This window comes from Pan troglodytes, chromosome 1, assembly GCF_028858775.2.
Source record: "Pan troglodytes isolate AG18354 chromosome 1, NHGRI_mPanTro3-v2.0_pri, whole genome shotgun sequence".
Classification (NCBI taxonomy): domain Eukaryota; kingdom Metazoa; phylum Chordata; class Mammalia; order Primates; family Hominidae; genus Pan; species Pan troglodytes.
Genome location: NC_072398.2, coordinates 190,266,207 through 190,279,700, shown reverse-complemented (window position 1 = coordinate 190,279,700; position 13,494 = coordinate 190,266,207). Strand labels below are relative to the sequence as shown.

The window sequence follows — 13,494 nt, the reverse complement described above, 5'->3', positions numbered from 1 at the left end:
CTGTCTACTTGAACGACATGCTTAATCTGGAACGCCATGTCGACCTTCATCCCCCAGTTCTCCCCAAATTAAAAACACAAATACACACACACGCCCCTACTTAGTTCCTAAAACTCAAGGGCACGCGCACACACCTACTTATTTCCTAAGATTCAAGCTCGCACCAAGGAGATCCACAAGGATAGGCAGGGTGGTGGAGGTCACTGGGCAGCGCCTCCGGATCCCCCGAAAGGGGGCGGGGTCAAAACTCAGATCTCGAGCTCCCGAAAGGGGGCGGGGTTAAAACTCTCAGATCTCATTCCGCCTCCCTCTGTCGTCGTCCCTTCCCAATTCTCGCGAGACCTCAAGGAGCACAGCTTCTGCGTACTGCACGATACTGGGAGTCCAGGCGCCAGGGGAGGGGGAAGGGAAAAGGGGAAACGGTGCAAACGGCGTGGCCGCCATCTTGCTTGTGCCCCCGCTTCGCGCGCGCTCCGTTCTCCGTGACGCACACTTCCCCCTCCCCTCCGCCGCGCCTGGGCCTCTGCATTGCCCGACTCCGTAGGAGCGCGGGGGCGGCTCCTGCTCTTCCTGGACTCCTGAGCAGAGGTGTGTGAGTGTGCGGGAGTTTCTGTGCGAGGGTGATAGGGGAGCGGCGGCGGGGGGGAGGGGCAGCGCTTCCCGCCTTCGCCAGAGACCTCACTTCCTCGCGCGGCCGCTGCTGTAGCTCGGTCCGTCCTGCCCGCCGCCATGTTGTGCTCTTGCCTGGCCCGCCGCTGTCGCCGCCGCCGCGCTCGTGGGGTCCGTGTGCCTCGTCGGCCCGGCCCGCGGGCTTTCTCCCATTGGCGGAAGGCGACGGCGGGGGGGCTCGCTCGTGATTGGTCGGTGGCGGGGAGGCCGCAGACCTGGCACCTTATTGGACGCGCCAGCTCCGGCCTAGGGGGTGATGAAGGAATGTGAGGCTGCGGGGATGCGCGCGTCTTGGGCTAGGGCGGCTGGGGCAATGACCCCCTGCGCCGCAGGCGTGGGGTTGCGGCGAGAGGGCGAGCCTAGAGGCTTTAAGGGGGAAGAGAGGGTGATGGCCTGGCAGGTACTTTGGGGGTAGCATAGGCCATGGCCTGGGAATGGGGGACACTCACTTTCAGAGGTGCTTTTCCTGGTACATGCATGGCCCAAGATGGGGGTGTGCAGGCCCTCAGGGTTCCAGGCTTGGAAACACCGAAACCCAAGTGACAGGCTGAGAGGATCTTCGAGATCCAGGGTTGCTAATGTGACCCAGTGTGGAAGTGGCCCTGAAGTCCACGGTGTGAGTGTATGGTGTAGGAAGAAAGGCATCAGGGCTAGGGGCATAGCTGAACGGTAGAATCAGATCAGGGATTTTGCTGGAGAGTGCAAGCATTCAAACACTGAGGTTTTGGTGGAGCCCTGGAGTCCAGAGTCAACGGACCTGGGATGTGATGTGAGGAGCAAGTAAACCGAGAGAGGAATGCTGTTGAGAAGTGTGCTCTGTCCGAGCCTAGGAAGCACAGCATTAAGTAGTATCAGATTTAAAGTGACAAAATCTGATATAGGAAGCATTTTAGGGAACATTTTCGGACTTGGGAAGTGTATTAATAGAGCAGTTATACATTATTGAGTCTCAGGACCATACAAGAAGTTTTGAGATGTTGTATATGAAATTTGCTGCTCTAGGAAGGATACAGGTCATGGCTGAGTTTCCAAAGCCACATTAGCAAATATTAGGTAGTTGGTAGTTATTTGTTGAGTAAATATTGTTAGGTTCCCCTTTAAGGGAAAGGGAGCTAGCCAGAAATTTTCGGTCTTGGTTTATTTCCTTGTATATGTGCCTAAAAAGTATACCCATTCCCATGTGTACTTTGAATTTTTTGTTTGTTTTTTCAAATAAGCAGCTCCAAACCAAAAAAAGCCCATGCATAGCTTCTTAAGGAACAGGACTTGTCAACACTTTCTGGTTCATATTCAAAAAGTTTTTATTCCAATCCAGAGTCGTTCCAGTCAACTTGTTGGGAATATGTTCCTTTTCCACTGAATCTGAATCGTAGTTACTTGTATTGCTTTACATTTGCTCGCCCCAGTGTGTGAGGGCCATGGAAACACATTTATGTTAAACATCTGTGTTTTCCTAATTTGTTTTTCCTTGTTTTTGTTAGGTAGTCCTTTTTAGCTTTAGATGGTACTCTTCTGTTTTCATACCAATTTCAAGAAACTCCTAGGGTTTTCAAATTTAGTTTTATGTGAATGCAACTACATTTTCTGGAGAAGGGAATTGATAAGTAGCAGAGGAAGAGAATTGCTATTTTGGGGCATATTTTAACTCCAATAGGTAGGCATTATCGTCCCCATATTGCAGATGAGGAAACTGAGGATCAGAGAGGTTAAGTAGCTTGTCTGGTGTCACTCAGTAAGTGGTTGAGCTAGAATTCAAACCCTGGTTGCCTGATGCCAAAGCCTGTAATTTTATCTGCTACATCAGCTATCAACATAAACCTGACTAATCAAACTTCCAGATAATTTTGTATTTCCAAGTGGATCATCTACTTTGATTTCTGGGTGTTTAGAGTGTATAAAATGGAAGACTATAATTCTTAAGAATTTCTTGTGCTGCTTAAGGATTCAGACCACAGAATTGTAACCATAGAGAATATGGGTTCTTCAGCTAGGTATTCAAATCATATCCCTTGGCTTCTATTGTGAAAGGGAAGATTTACAAAGTAAATTGCTGCATTTTTCCTGAATCCAGGTAGATAATGGGGAAAAATATGTACAGAAACTTGAAGAATCTGCATTCCTTAAAACCAAGCTTCAGAATATTGCAGATAGTCTTTCTGTATGTGGAGGTAATTTATGCCAAATGGCGAGGAACTACCAAGTGCTTAGTGTAAAGAGCTCACTGGAGAGGTTTTTCAAACATCACCAGTTCCTTAGGGTGTCCCCAAATACCAGGACCTATTCAAAGGCCTAGTGCTTTCTTCAGACTGTGGGATATTGATTCTAGGATATGCTTATCCTGAACAATGTGTAAAATTAAGACTGGATAGGACAAAATATTTGCAGTTCCAATTTTGCATGGAAACCTTTAAATCAGGGTTTGAGAGGAGACCAGTGAGTTGGAAATCTTAATTGCTTTATGTCTTGATGTGCTTAGGTGAAGCCCTCCCTCATTTTTGTTTACAATAACGTTTCACTGTGGAAGATAGAGGCAAAGCTACAAGTGAAAATAGGGTTTGCCATGTATTTTGTACGTTGGTCATTTCAGCCTCATTTGGCTCAGTCATCAAGTTAACCAAATATGAAGAATGCTGTAGATCTATAACTTAGTTTCGTTTTTAGTAAGACTAGACAAGGTGATAAAAATGAGTGTATATGTACACCTTTTTTTTTTCAGCAGGCATTTCTGGAGCAACCTGCCCTTCAACATTGGTGACCACCTTCATTCCATGTTAGCCCCTTATACCCATGGCCACCTTGTTAAGATCTGGAATTGACCACTCTAGAAATCTTGAACTCTCAGGAAATCTCAGTAGATATGAGTTTATGTTGAAAACTTGTGAACCTCAGCTTTTTCTTCAGGCAGAAATCATACTAAGATTTATACTTTATAGGCTGTGTCCATGGCATCTTATTTAATTCTTACGACAAATCTGTTATCTCATTTATACTTACACATTTTTTTCTTTGGTCAGAACTACTAGAGACTGGGCGCAGTGGCTCACGCCTCTAATCCCAGCGTTTTGGGAGGCTGAGGCAGGTGGTATTTGAAGTCAGGAGTTTGAGACCAGCCTCGCACACATGATGAAACAAAATTACAAAAATTAGCCTGGCATGGTGGTGGGCGCCTGTAATCCCAGCTACTCGGAAGACTGAGGCAGGAGAATTGCTGGAACCCGGGAGGCGGAGGTTGCAGTGAGCTGAGATTGTGTCACTGCCCTCCAGTCTGGGCAACAGAGCGAGACTCAGTCTCCCAAAAAATAAATAAAAATCCCAAAACTGTACTAGAGAAGATTTTACAAGGCATTTTTATCCCCTTTTATTTTCAGAGAAATGAAGGCAAAGCGAAATGAGGATTCATACCACAGAATTGTAAACATATATGGGCTAAACCCATTCTGTGCTATGGAGCTATGCTGGGAGTCTTGTTTTGGGTTTTGTTTTGTTTTGTTTTTTGAGAGTTTTACTCTGTCACTCAGGCTGGAGTTGCAGTGGTGTGATCTTGGCTTACTGCAACCTCTGTCTCCCGGGTTCAAGCGATTCTCCTGCCTCAGCCTCCCGAGTAGCTGGGATTACAGGTGTGCACCACAACACCCAGCTAATTTTTGTATTTTTAGTAGAGACGGGCTTCCATCATGTTAGCCAGGCTGGTCTTCAACTCCCGACCTCAGGTGATCCACCCACCTCGGCCTCCCAAAGTGCTGGGATTATAAGCGTGAGCCACCGTGCCCAGCCAGGCTATGCTGGGTGTCTTTTTGAGGTAATTTTGAAATTTACATCTTTTAGTTCAAAAGTGCTGAGCCACTAGGATCTGTGAATCAAACACAGGGATAATATAGTTACTACTTTTATTGAGTGCTTGCTTACATTGTACCAGCTGGGATATAAATGTATTATGTATATTTATTCTCATACACTATGAGGTAGATAATATAGCCACCCTCATTTTTACGTGTGAGGAAACTGAAAAGTAATTTGCTTAAGTTCTCACAGCCAGTAAGTAGCAGAGCCCAGATTCAGATACGGATTTGTAATTCTGTTTTTGTTTTTTTTTTTTGAGATAGAGTCTCGCACTGTTTCCCCAGACTGGAGTGCAATGGCGCGATCTTGGCTCACTGCAACCTCTGCCTCCCAGGTTCAAGTGATTCTCTTGCCTCAGCCTCCTGAGTAGCCGGGATTATAGACGCCCGCCACCATGCCTGGCTAATTTTTTGTATTTTTAGTAGAGACGGGGTTTCACTGTGTTAGCCAGGCTGGTCTCAAACTCCTGACCTCGTGATCCGCCCTCTTCGGCCTCCTTAAGTGGTGGGATTACAGGTGTTAGCCACAGTGCTCGGCCACAGATTTGTAATTCTTAATTCTTATGTAAATGAAGCCCTTACTCTTAAACACTGTGTTGACACCATAGAATGTTATGGGAAAAGAAAAAAAGTCCTGGCTTCTTAGCTCAGGAAGCGAACTTCAGTTCTTTCAGGCGTGTCCTTTGTACTGAGGCTCCAAAAGAGTGAGATGACCTTGACAGGGTCACTTGGCTATGCAAGGGCAGAGCCAAATCTTGCCCAGATCACTGGATTTCCAGATAGGTGCCCATTCCACTGGATAGCATTGCCTCTCCTGTGGACGCATTGACTTGATGGCAGAGATGACTTTAAGTGACAGGTTTACTTCATTCACGGGAATGAGAATGGCAGAGGACATTACTAGGGTCACAAATGACCTTCTTAAGGTCAATCCTGGCCTCAGGCATACAACCAGGAAGAATATTCCTTTGCCAGTAAGTTGTTCTTTTCCATTCGGTTTCTTGTTCTCAGAGGAAACTGATTGTGAGTTATCTGATGTCTTACAGTCTTTCTTTTCATTTTGTTTATTCAGTTTTTCATGCATGCACTGTCACAGTTTAGGAAGGCTACAAGGTCATTTTAGTGTTTTCCTGCAGAGACTCAAAGCACTCAATATAATGTACGTAGATTAATTGCAGGAGGAAATGGATTTTTAAAACTTTGGCCAAAAAGTGCCTATGGGAGGGGACAGTATTAGTTGCTGATTGGAGTCAGACCAAGGGAAGAGTTCTGTCTCTGCAGTGCGTTTACCCTGTGTGCTGGAGCAGGTTCTTAACTTGTTTCTTCCTCTGTAAAATAACGACAATAATACCTACCTGTAGGGTAATTATGAGAAATGAATATAATAGCGTGTGGTAGATGCCTATCACTTAGTGGACCTTAATAAGTGGGAGAACACATTTTCATTTTGGAACAGCATGAAATCTGTCCTTTCAGCCAGTTACGGCTTCCTTGATGAGGAGGGGTGAGGCCTTTTGTAATTGTCTGCTCTGTAATATACAGTAAGATTTCCAAATGGGAGAGCAACCACTTGACATAAAGGAAGTAACCTAATTTAGTTGTGCTGTTGTGGTTTAGGAGCTGATTTTCAGTGGACCAGTGTGAGGTCAGTCTTACTTTTGAATGCACAAAGTAGTAGGATCATTTGTTTCAGGGAAAGATTGTTTCCTGATCTCTTTTGTTCATCCCCAAGTGTTGAGTGGTAATGATTGCGATGCGATGAAAACTTCTTCATATTTGACAAATAGCAATGATGATTAAATTCGGAACAACTGGTGTTTTCATTCTGACCAGAAGGAGAGATTTGCATTATAGTCATTTAACATTTTTCTAACTGTACAAATTATCAGTTGAAGTAGGACCGTTGGTTTGGTTTGTGTGATTTGTAGTCACTTGAGTAATGTTTTCTTTGAAGTAAGCAGTTAGACAGTATTGTGGAATGGTTCAGGAAAAATCTCTCTGCCTGCAGAAAATTTTGCTAGGTTGCAGGAATTGTTGCACCCTTCCCACACTTCTCCATGTGTTAGCAGTGATGTACCTGATAGCAGTGAGACAGCACCTGTACTCATTTTCAGTATTGGAGTTGTATTTTCCATTTTGTTATTTTCAGATCTCCAGATAGATTACTTCTACATCCAGTACTTCGTGAGAGCTTTCTATTGTATAAACTTGTAGTTTAGAGAGTGGAACTAGAGTCTAATCTTTGCATTTGAATGTTTCCAGTAGAATATGTTTAAAATAAAGGTTGAAATATCCATGTCTGGTCAGGCACGGTGGCTCACGCCTGTAATCCCGGCACTTTGGGAGGACGAGGCTGGCAGATCACCTGAAATCAAGAGTTTGTGACCAGCCTGGCCAATATGGTGAAACTCCGTTTCTACTAAAAATACAAAAATTAGCCAGGCATGGTGGCGGGCACCTGTAGTCCCAGCCACTCAGGAGGCTGAGGCAGGAGAATCGCTTGAACCCAGAGGCGGAGGCTGCAGTGAGCTGAGATCATGCCCCTGCACTCCAGCCTGGGTGACAGAACGGGATTCCCTCTTTGAAAAAAAAAAAAATTCATGTTCAAGGTACTATATATAAGGTGTCCTATTTAAATGAATGCCATTTATTCATTTATTTATTTGCTGGAGTCTTGCTCTGTTGCCCAGGCTGGAGTGCAGTGACATGACCTCGGCTCACTGCAACCTCTGCCTTTTGGGTTCAGACGATTCTCCTGCCTCAGCCTCCTGAGTAGCTTGGGACTACAGGTGCGTGCCACCACACCTGGCTAATTTTTGTATATTTTGTAGAGACAGGGTCTCATCTTGTTGGCCAGGCTGGTCATGAACTCCTGACCTCAGGTGATCTGCCTGCCCTCAGCCTCCACTGCGCCCAGCCTGAATACCCTTCATTTAAAGCCAGTAGTATATCCTTTGCCTCCCGGGTTCAAGTGTTAAAGTCAATTGTATATTCTTAATAAGATTCAATAATTGTCCTATTCTTAAATACATTCATGAGTATGAACCATAAACAGTGATCTTGAGCAGTGTTTCAAAGTGTTTTAATAAGAGGAATGAGATGGGCCGGGCGCCGTGGCTCACACCTGTAATCCCAGCACTTTGGGAGGCCGAGGCGGGCAGATCATGAGGTCAGGAGTTTAAGACCAGCCTGGCCAACATGGTGAAATCCCATCTCTACTAAAGATACAAAAAATTAGCTGGGCGTGGTGGTGGGCCTCTGTAACCCCAGCTACTCGGGAGGCTGAGGCAGGAGAATCGCTTGAATCCGGGAGGCAGAGGTTGCAGTGAGCCGAGATCGCGCCTCTATTGCACTCCAGCCTTGACGACAGGTCGCGACTGTCTCCAAAAAAAAAAAACAAAACAAAACAAAAAAAGGAATGAGATGACTCATAGGAAATGATGTTAGAGTATAGAATATTTTGTATCATGTCATTGGCTTAAATCTGAAGTACTGAAGGTTTTCACAATCCCAAATTACTGTTACCCTTGGCCTCCAGAGCTGTAAACTGTCCAGTAATCTCTATGAAGTTGAGATTCTTTGCCCAGTGTTAAGAAGATATATCCCTTTGACACTGGCATGATCTGTTCATTTTAAAAGAGAAGAGAGAAGGGGCTAATAAAGTACACATTATCTGCACAGTTGACATCCTTGTCATTTTAAACTGTTTTAAAAATTATTACTGTACCCTGAAAGTAAGTAGCATAGAATTTGCTCATTATGAAATGACAAAGTTGGGGCCTTTTAAGAAGCCAAGAATGCTTGGTTGGCAATCACTTAGGAGGCAAAGGATTGCTATTTATGGTGGTATTTAATGTCATTTTCAGTAGTACTAAGTTAGAAAGGAAAACGCCATAATATGTGTAAAACTCTAACCATTTTGGAAGGTTGTCAGAATACAGTTGCCTATAGTCTTTTCACTCCACTAAAATTTGTAAGTTGGTTTAGAGTAGCATTTCCCAAGCTCTTCCACTGAACATTAGTTCTGTGTAGTGCTAATCAGTGTCCTTTGGGGATAAAAAGAGGATCCTTGACAAAAAAATGGCCAAAGTGAAATGCCTTTCTTTACTGCAGAATTATTATTCAGAGCCTTGGTGCTTATTTGCCTATGACCCTTCAAGAGGGAAGATACATTATGCAGTGTTACTCAGACTTACTTGGTCATGGATCGCTGTTTGTGAGAACACCTAATAAACGTTTCATGCTATGACTGGTGTGTAGGGGAGCCCAGTTGAGCAGTTCTGGTGTAGTCTATGAATAAAAAAATGAATCATTTTGTATAAGATAGCTTGGTAATCGTGGGAAAGGACTTTTCTGAGAACAAGATACATCTTCAAGGTAATGTAGACTCTTAAGGATGAATGTGATTTCAAAGGTCATCTAATCCAGTGCCCAATAACAATAACAATAGTAGCAGGTACCATTTTTTGAGTACATGCTTTTTATCAAGCACAGTGTTGTTATTCTACATGCCTTATTAACCACTGGGTCTTAGTGATTTTTGAATCTTCTTTATTTTTTATTTTACTTTAATTTTTTTGAGACGGGGTCTCACTTTCTTGCCCACGCTGGAGTGAGGTGGTGTGATCATAGCTCAATGCAACCTCAAACTTCTGGGTTCAAGTAATCCTCCTGCCTCAGCTTCCTGAGTAGCTGGGACTACAGGGATGTAGTACCATGCCTGCCCAGCTAATTTTTTTATTGTTAGTAGTGAGGAGGTCTTGCTATGTTGTCCAGGCTAGTCCCAAATTCTTCAGTTCAAGTGATCCTCCCACCTTGGCCTCCCAGAGTGTTGGGATTACAGGTGTAAGCTACCGTGCCTGGCTTATTTTTTATTTTTTGAGATGGAGTCTCACTCTATGAGGTTCAAGGCTGGTCTTGAACTCAAAAAAATTTGTTTTATTTTTTAATTTTTAATAAACTAATAAATGGACCTTAAGGAGATGACAAATTCTGAATTATTTGCTTTGTTGTCCAGGCTGGTCTTGAACTCAGTGTCTTCACTACTGCATCCAGTCACCAGATAACTTTAGCATCCTGTTTTCCACGTTAGTGGTCTAGAGTGCTGCCATCCTCCCACTGTGTCCCCTTCTCCAGCTTATTCTCCACACTGTACCCAATGGTAAGGAACTAAACAGTCTTAAACATGGGGCTGGGAAAATCAGAATTACACTTTAAACGTGGGACTGATTGTGCCAGTCCAATGTTTAAGACGCATTAGTTCCTTATCATTGTCCTTAGAATAAAGTTTTAGTATATTAGCTTTGTCCAACCCTGTATACCTTTCTTTTTTTTGAGAGAGAGTCTCGCCCTGTCACCCAGGCTGGAGTGCATTGGTGCAATCTTGGCTCACTGCAACCTCTGCCTCCTGGGTACAAGGGATTCTCCTGCCTCCAAGGGATTCTCCTGCCTCAGCCTCCTGAGTAGCTGGGATTACAGGTGCCTGCCACCATGCCTGGCTAATTTTTGTATTTTAGTAGAGATGGGTTTTCACCACGTTGGCCAGGCTGGTCGCAAACTCCTGACTTCAGTTGGCCTCCCAAAGTGCTGGGATTAAAGGCATGAGCCACTGCGCCCGGCCTACCTTTCTAACTCTACTTCTAGCTTCTTGCTTCTGGGCTGCTGCTATACCAAACAGGAATGTAATACTTTCTGTCAGCTTCAGGCCTTTGCACATGCAGTTCACTTTGTCTATCTTGGTTTTTATTCTTAGGATTTTAATTCTCCTAAGAAGCTTTCTCTGACCAGCCTAAAACTTACGTAAGCCCTGGGTTAGGTGCTATGCTTATGTCCTCCCATAGCATTTTGCATTTGCATGTGTTGTAACTCTTAATGTACAGCATCATGATTGCCTATTTTAACTTTCCTGTTTGTTACAGTAGACTTTAATCTCTTTAAGGACAGGAACTGTGTCTTGTTTAGAATCCCCAGAGCTTATTTAGTACAATGGCTATGCTTATAATTTAAGTATTTATTGAACAAATGAAATTTTCCTAAGCCCTAAAACCTTGCAAGATGTTTTAGTGCAGGAAACTGGCCTCGGTGGAGTTGAATAACTAGCACGAGGTCACTCACCTAAAAAGTGGTGAGGAGGGATTAAAATCTAAATCTGTTTAGCTGTAAAGATTGGGCTTTTTTTCCTGCTGCTGCACATGACTGCTCTCTCTCATGTTGCCTTTACACGTCCCTGTCAAGTGTTCAAACAGCCCGTGCCTAACAACCCCATCCATAGCTTCTGAGGAAAGTTGTGTCATCTTTGGACAGCTCTGAGAGCTGAAGCGAGTCTTTGCAGAATAATTTCCCATCTATTGGTCTTAATTTATGCTTTGGAGAATATAACTTATTTTTAAAAAACAAATAATTCAGAATTTGTCATCTCCTTAAGGTCCATTTATTAGTTTATTTCATTCCTTCATTCACTGATAACCATTTACTGAGCACCAGTGCAATGTTCCTTTATTCTAATGACGTGGTCATTGCTCAGAATGTTTCTGGGCCTTTTTTGGGGATTATCTTCAGAACTTTTTTTTTTTTTTTTTTTTTTCCCCGAGAGGGAGTCTCTCTTTGTCACCCAGGCTGGAGTGCAGTGGCGTGATCTCGGCTCACTGTAATCTCCGCCTACCAGGTTTAAGCGATTCTCCTGCCTCAGCCTCCCGAGTAGCTGGGACTACAGGTGTGTGCCACCAAATCCAGCTAATTTTTTGTATTTTTAGTAGTGGTGGGGTTTCACCATGTTAGCCAGGATGATCTGGATCCCCTGACCTCGTGATCTGCCTGCCTCGGCCTCCCAAAGTGCTGGGATTACAGGTGTGAACCACCGCACCCGGCCTATCTTCAGAACTTCTATCAGATTATTTTGAAGATGTGTGAACATATTTTTGTTTGTTTGTTAAACCTTGAAGGTGGATTGGATTTGAGAAATAGCTACTAGTTGTTCAAGACCAAGTTGGGTGAGAGATAATGGGTCAGAAATTATAATCTGGCAGTCCTCAATTTTCTTCGATTTGCTTATAATGTTTTTTGAGATGGAGTCTCACTCTGTTGCCCAGGCCGGAGTGCAGTGGCATGATCTCGGCTCACTGCATCCTCTGCCTCCCAGGTTCAAGCGATTCTGCTGCCCCAGCCTCCTGAGTAGCTGGGATTACAGGCATGCACCAGCACGCCCAGCTACTTTTTGTATTTTTAGTGGAGACAGGGTTTCCCCATGTTGGCCAGGCTGGTCTTGAACTCCTGACCTCAGGTGATCCACCCACCTCGGCCTCCCAAAGTGTTGGGATTACAGGCATGAGCCACCACGCCTGGCCTATGTTTTGTTTTTTTTAAAACTTGAACCGAAACTTAAAATAGAAAGATTTGACATTAAAACAGTCTGTCTTTTACTTCTTAAAGAATCTGGGCTGGGTGCAGTGGCTCACACATACAATCCCAGCATTTTGGGAGGTTGAGGTGGGAGGATCACTTGAGCCCAGGAGTTTGAAACCAGCCTGGGCAATATGGGGAGACCCTGTCTCTACAAAAAAAAATTAAAAATTAGCTGGGTGTGGTAGCGCACGCCTGTGCTCCTAGTTATTCAGAAGGCTGAGGCAGGAGGATCACTTGAGCCCAGGAGGTCAAGGCTGCAGTGAGCTGTGATCATGCCACTGTACTCCAGCCTGGGCAATTAGCCCTAAAAAAAAAAAAAAAAAAAGAATATGAAGCTCTTATTGCAGTTAGCCACATTTCCTACATGGCCCTCTTCAGTTGGAGCTGTGTAGTGGTCACTCCTTTAGATGAGACACAAACTTGCCAGTTTTCCTCAATCCCTGCTACTCCATTATTTCACTGACACTGTGGCTAAAATCGGATTTGATTTATATCTTTATGCTTTGGGGATATATGTAGATAAAAATAAAGACACTTGCTGCCTTCAAGAAGCCCTTCTTTGGTAATAGAGGCATGTTAAAAAATAGTTATGTGTACCTGCTGTATAATCAAGTGTATATTTAGATATTAATTGGGCACCTACCACATTCCAGATAATATGTTGAGTGCTTTCACTTATTTAAGCCTCAACACTCCTGTTAGTTGGTGTTATTGCCTCCATTTTACACAGGAGGAAGTGAGCTCAGAAATGGTTAAGTATCTTGGCCAATATGCAGCTAGTAAGCAGGTAGCTATGATTCAGAAATCATTCTCCCAACCAAGAGCATAAATTCTCACTTTACCTTCTTTGAGAGTATTAAAGCTTCAACCATGTAACCAGAGTTACTGGTTTTGTCTCATAGTGATTTAAGTGTTTTTTTTTTTTTTTTTTGGAGACAGCTCTGTCACCCAGGCTGGAGTGCAGTGGCACGATCTCTGCTCACTGCAACCTCCACCTCCCAGGTTCAAGCAGTTCCCCTGCTGCAGCCTCTTGGGTAGCTGGGACTACAGGCGCCCACCACCACGCCCGGCTAATTTTTTGTATTGTTAGTAGAGACGGGGTTTCACCGTGTTAGCCAGGATGGTCTCGATCTCCTAAATTCGTGATCTGCCCCCCTCAGCCTCCCAAAGTGCTGGTATTACAGGCGTGAGCCACAGCGCCCAGCCTGATTTGAGTGTTATTTAGGGTAAGAAGATGCAGTTGTCTGGTGTAGAGGGCTGCTGAGATCCAGGACCAGGGAAGAATGTTAGCTGAAATCCTAGAGATTCTGTTAGGTTCTCAGTCCACAGTAATGACAGGTAGAAGAGAAAGCTATAGTAAGTGAATGGATTCAGCTGCCAAATGGAAATTCAAGAATAATTTGGGTTCTCTTCCCACTGTGGCTTGAATTCTAAGGTAAGTGTTGATGAGAAGTAGGACTTGAAGGTCTTTTCCTTGCAGACTGCCAAGAAGTAATAAAAACTACGCTGAAGACCTTCATAGAGTGTTAAAGGTCATGATTGGTTTAATCTGGTACATCCGAAGCAGAGTCGGAGGGCCAGCTTT

At 44.1% G+C, this 13,494-nt stretch overlaps 2 protein-coding genes and 1 pseudogene across 32 annotated transcripts in view; 1 reads left to right on the top strand and 2 right to left on the bottom strand.

Annotated features, from left to right (window-relative positions):
* RIMS3 (regulating synaptic membrane exocytosis 3) overlaps positions 1 to 833 on the bottom strand; it is a 71,857-nt gene extending 71,024 nt beyond the window's left edge. The window contains exon 1 of one of the 3 annotated variants that reach the window (XM_054681954.2): positions 678 to 833. The gene's annotated coding sequence lies outside the window, so the exon portion shown is untranslated. The remainder of the gene's footprint in view (positions 1 to 677) is intronic. The other 2 variants (XM_054681948.2, XM_054681942.2) reach the window with 2 other exon arrangements.
* The window catches only part of NFYC (nuclear transcription factor Y subunit gamma), a 79,765-nt gene continuing 66,599 nt past the window's right edge, over positions 329 to 13,494 (top strand). For 5 of the 28 annotated variants that reach the window (XM_009455142.5, XM_009455095.4, XM_513359.7 and 2 more), the window contains exon 1: positions 452 to 588. Coding sequence is in view for 4 of the 28 variants with exons in the window: in XM_063803177.1 (XP_063659247.1) it covers positions 926 to 935 (10 nt within the window). In the remaining 24 variants the exon portion in view is untranslated. Of the gene's footprint in view, positions 589 to 709; positions 936 to 13,494 lie in introns of those variants that run through there. The other 23 variants (XM_063803158.1, XM_009455042.2, XM_063803201.1 and 20 more) reach the window with 17 other exon arrangements.
* On the bottom strand, positions 344 to 731 carry LOC134809203 (uncharacterized; annotated as a pseudogene). Its single transcript, XR_010154323.1, has one exon. The product of XR_010154323.1 is annotated as an uncharacterized LOC134809203 (transcript).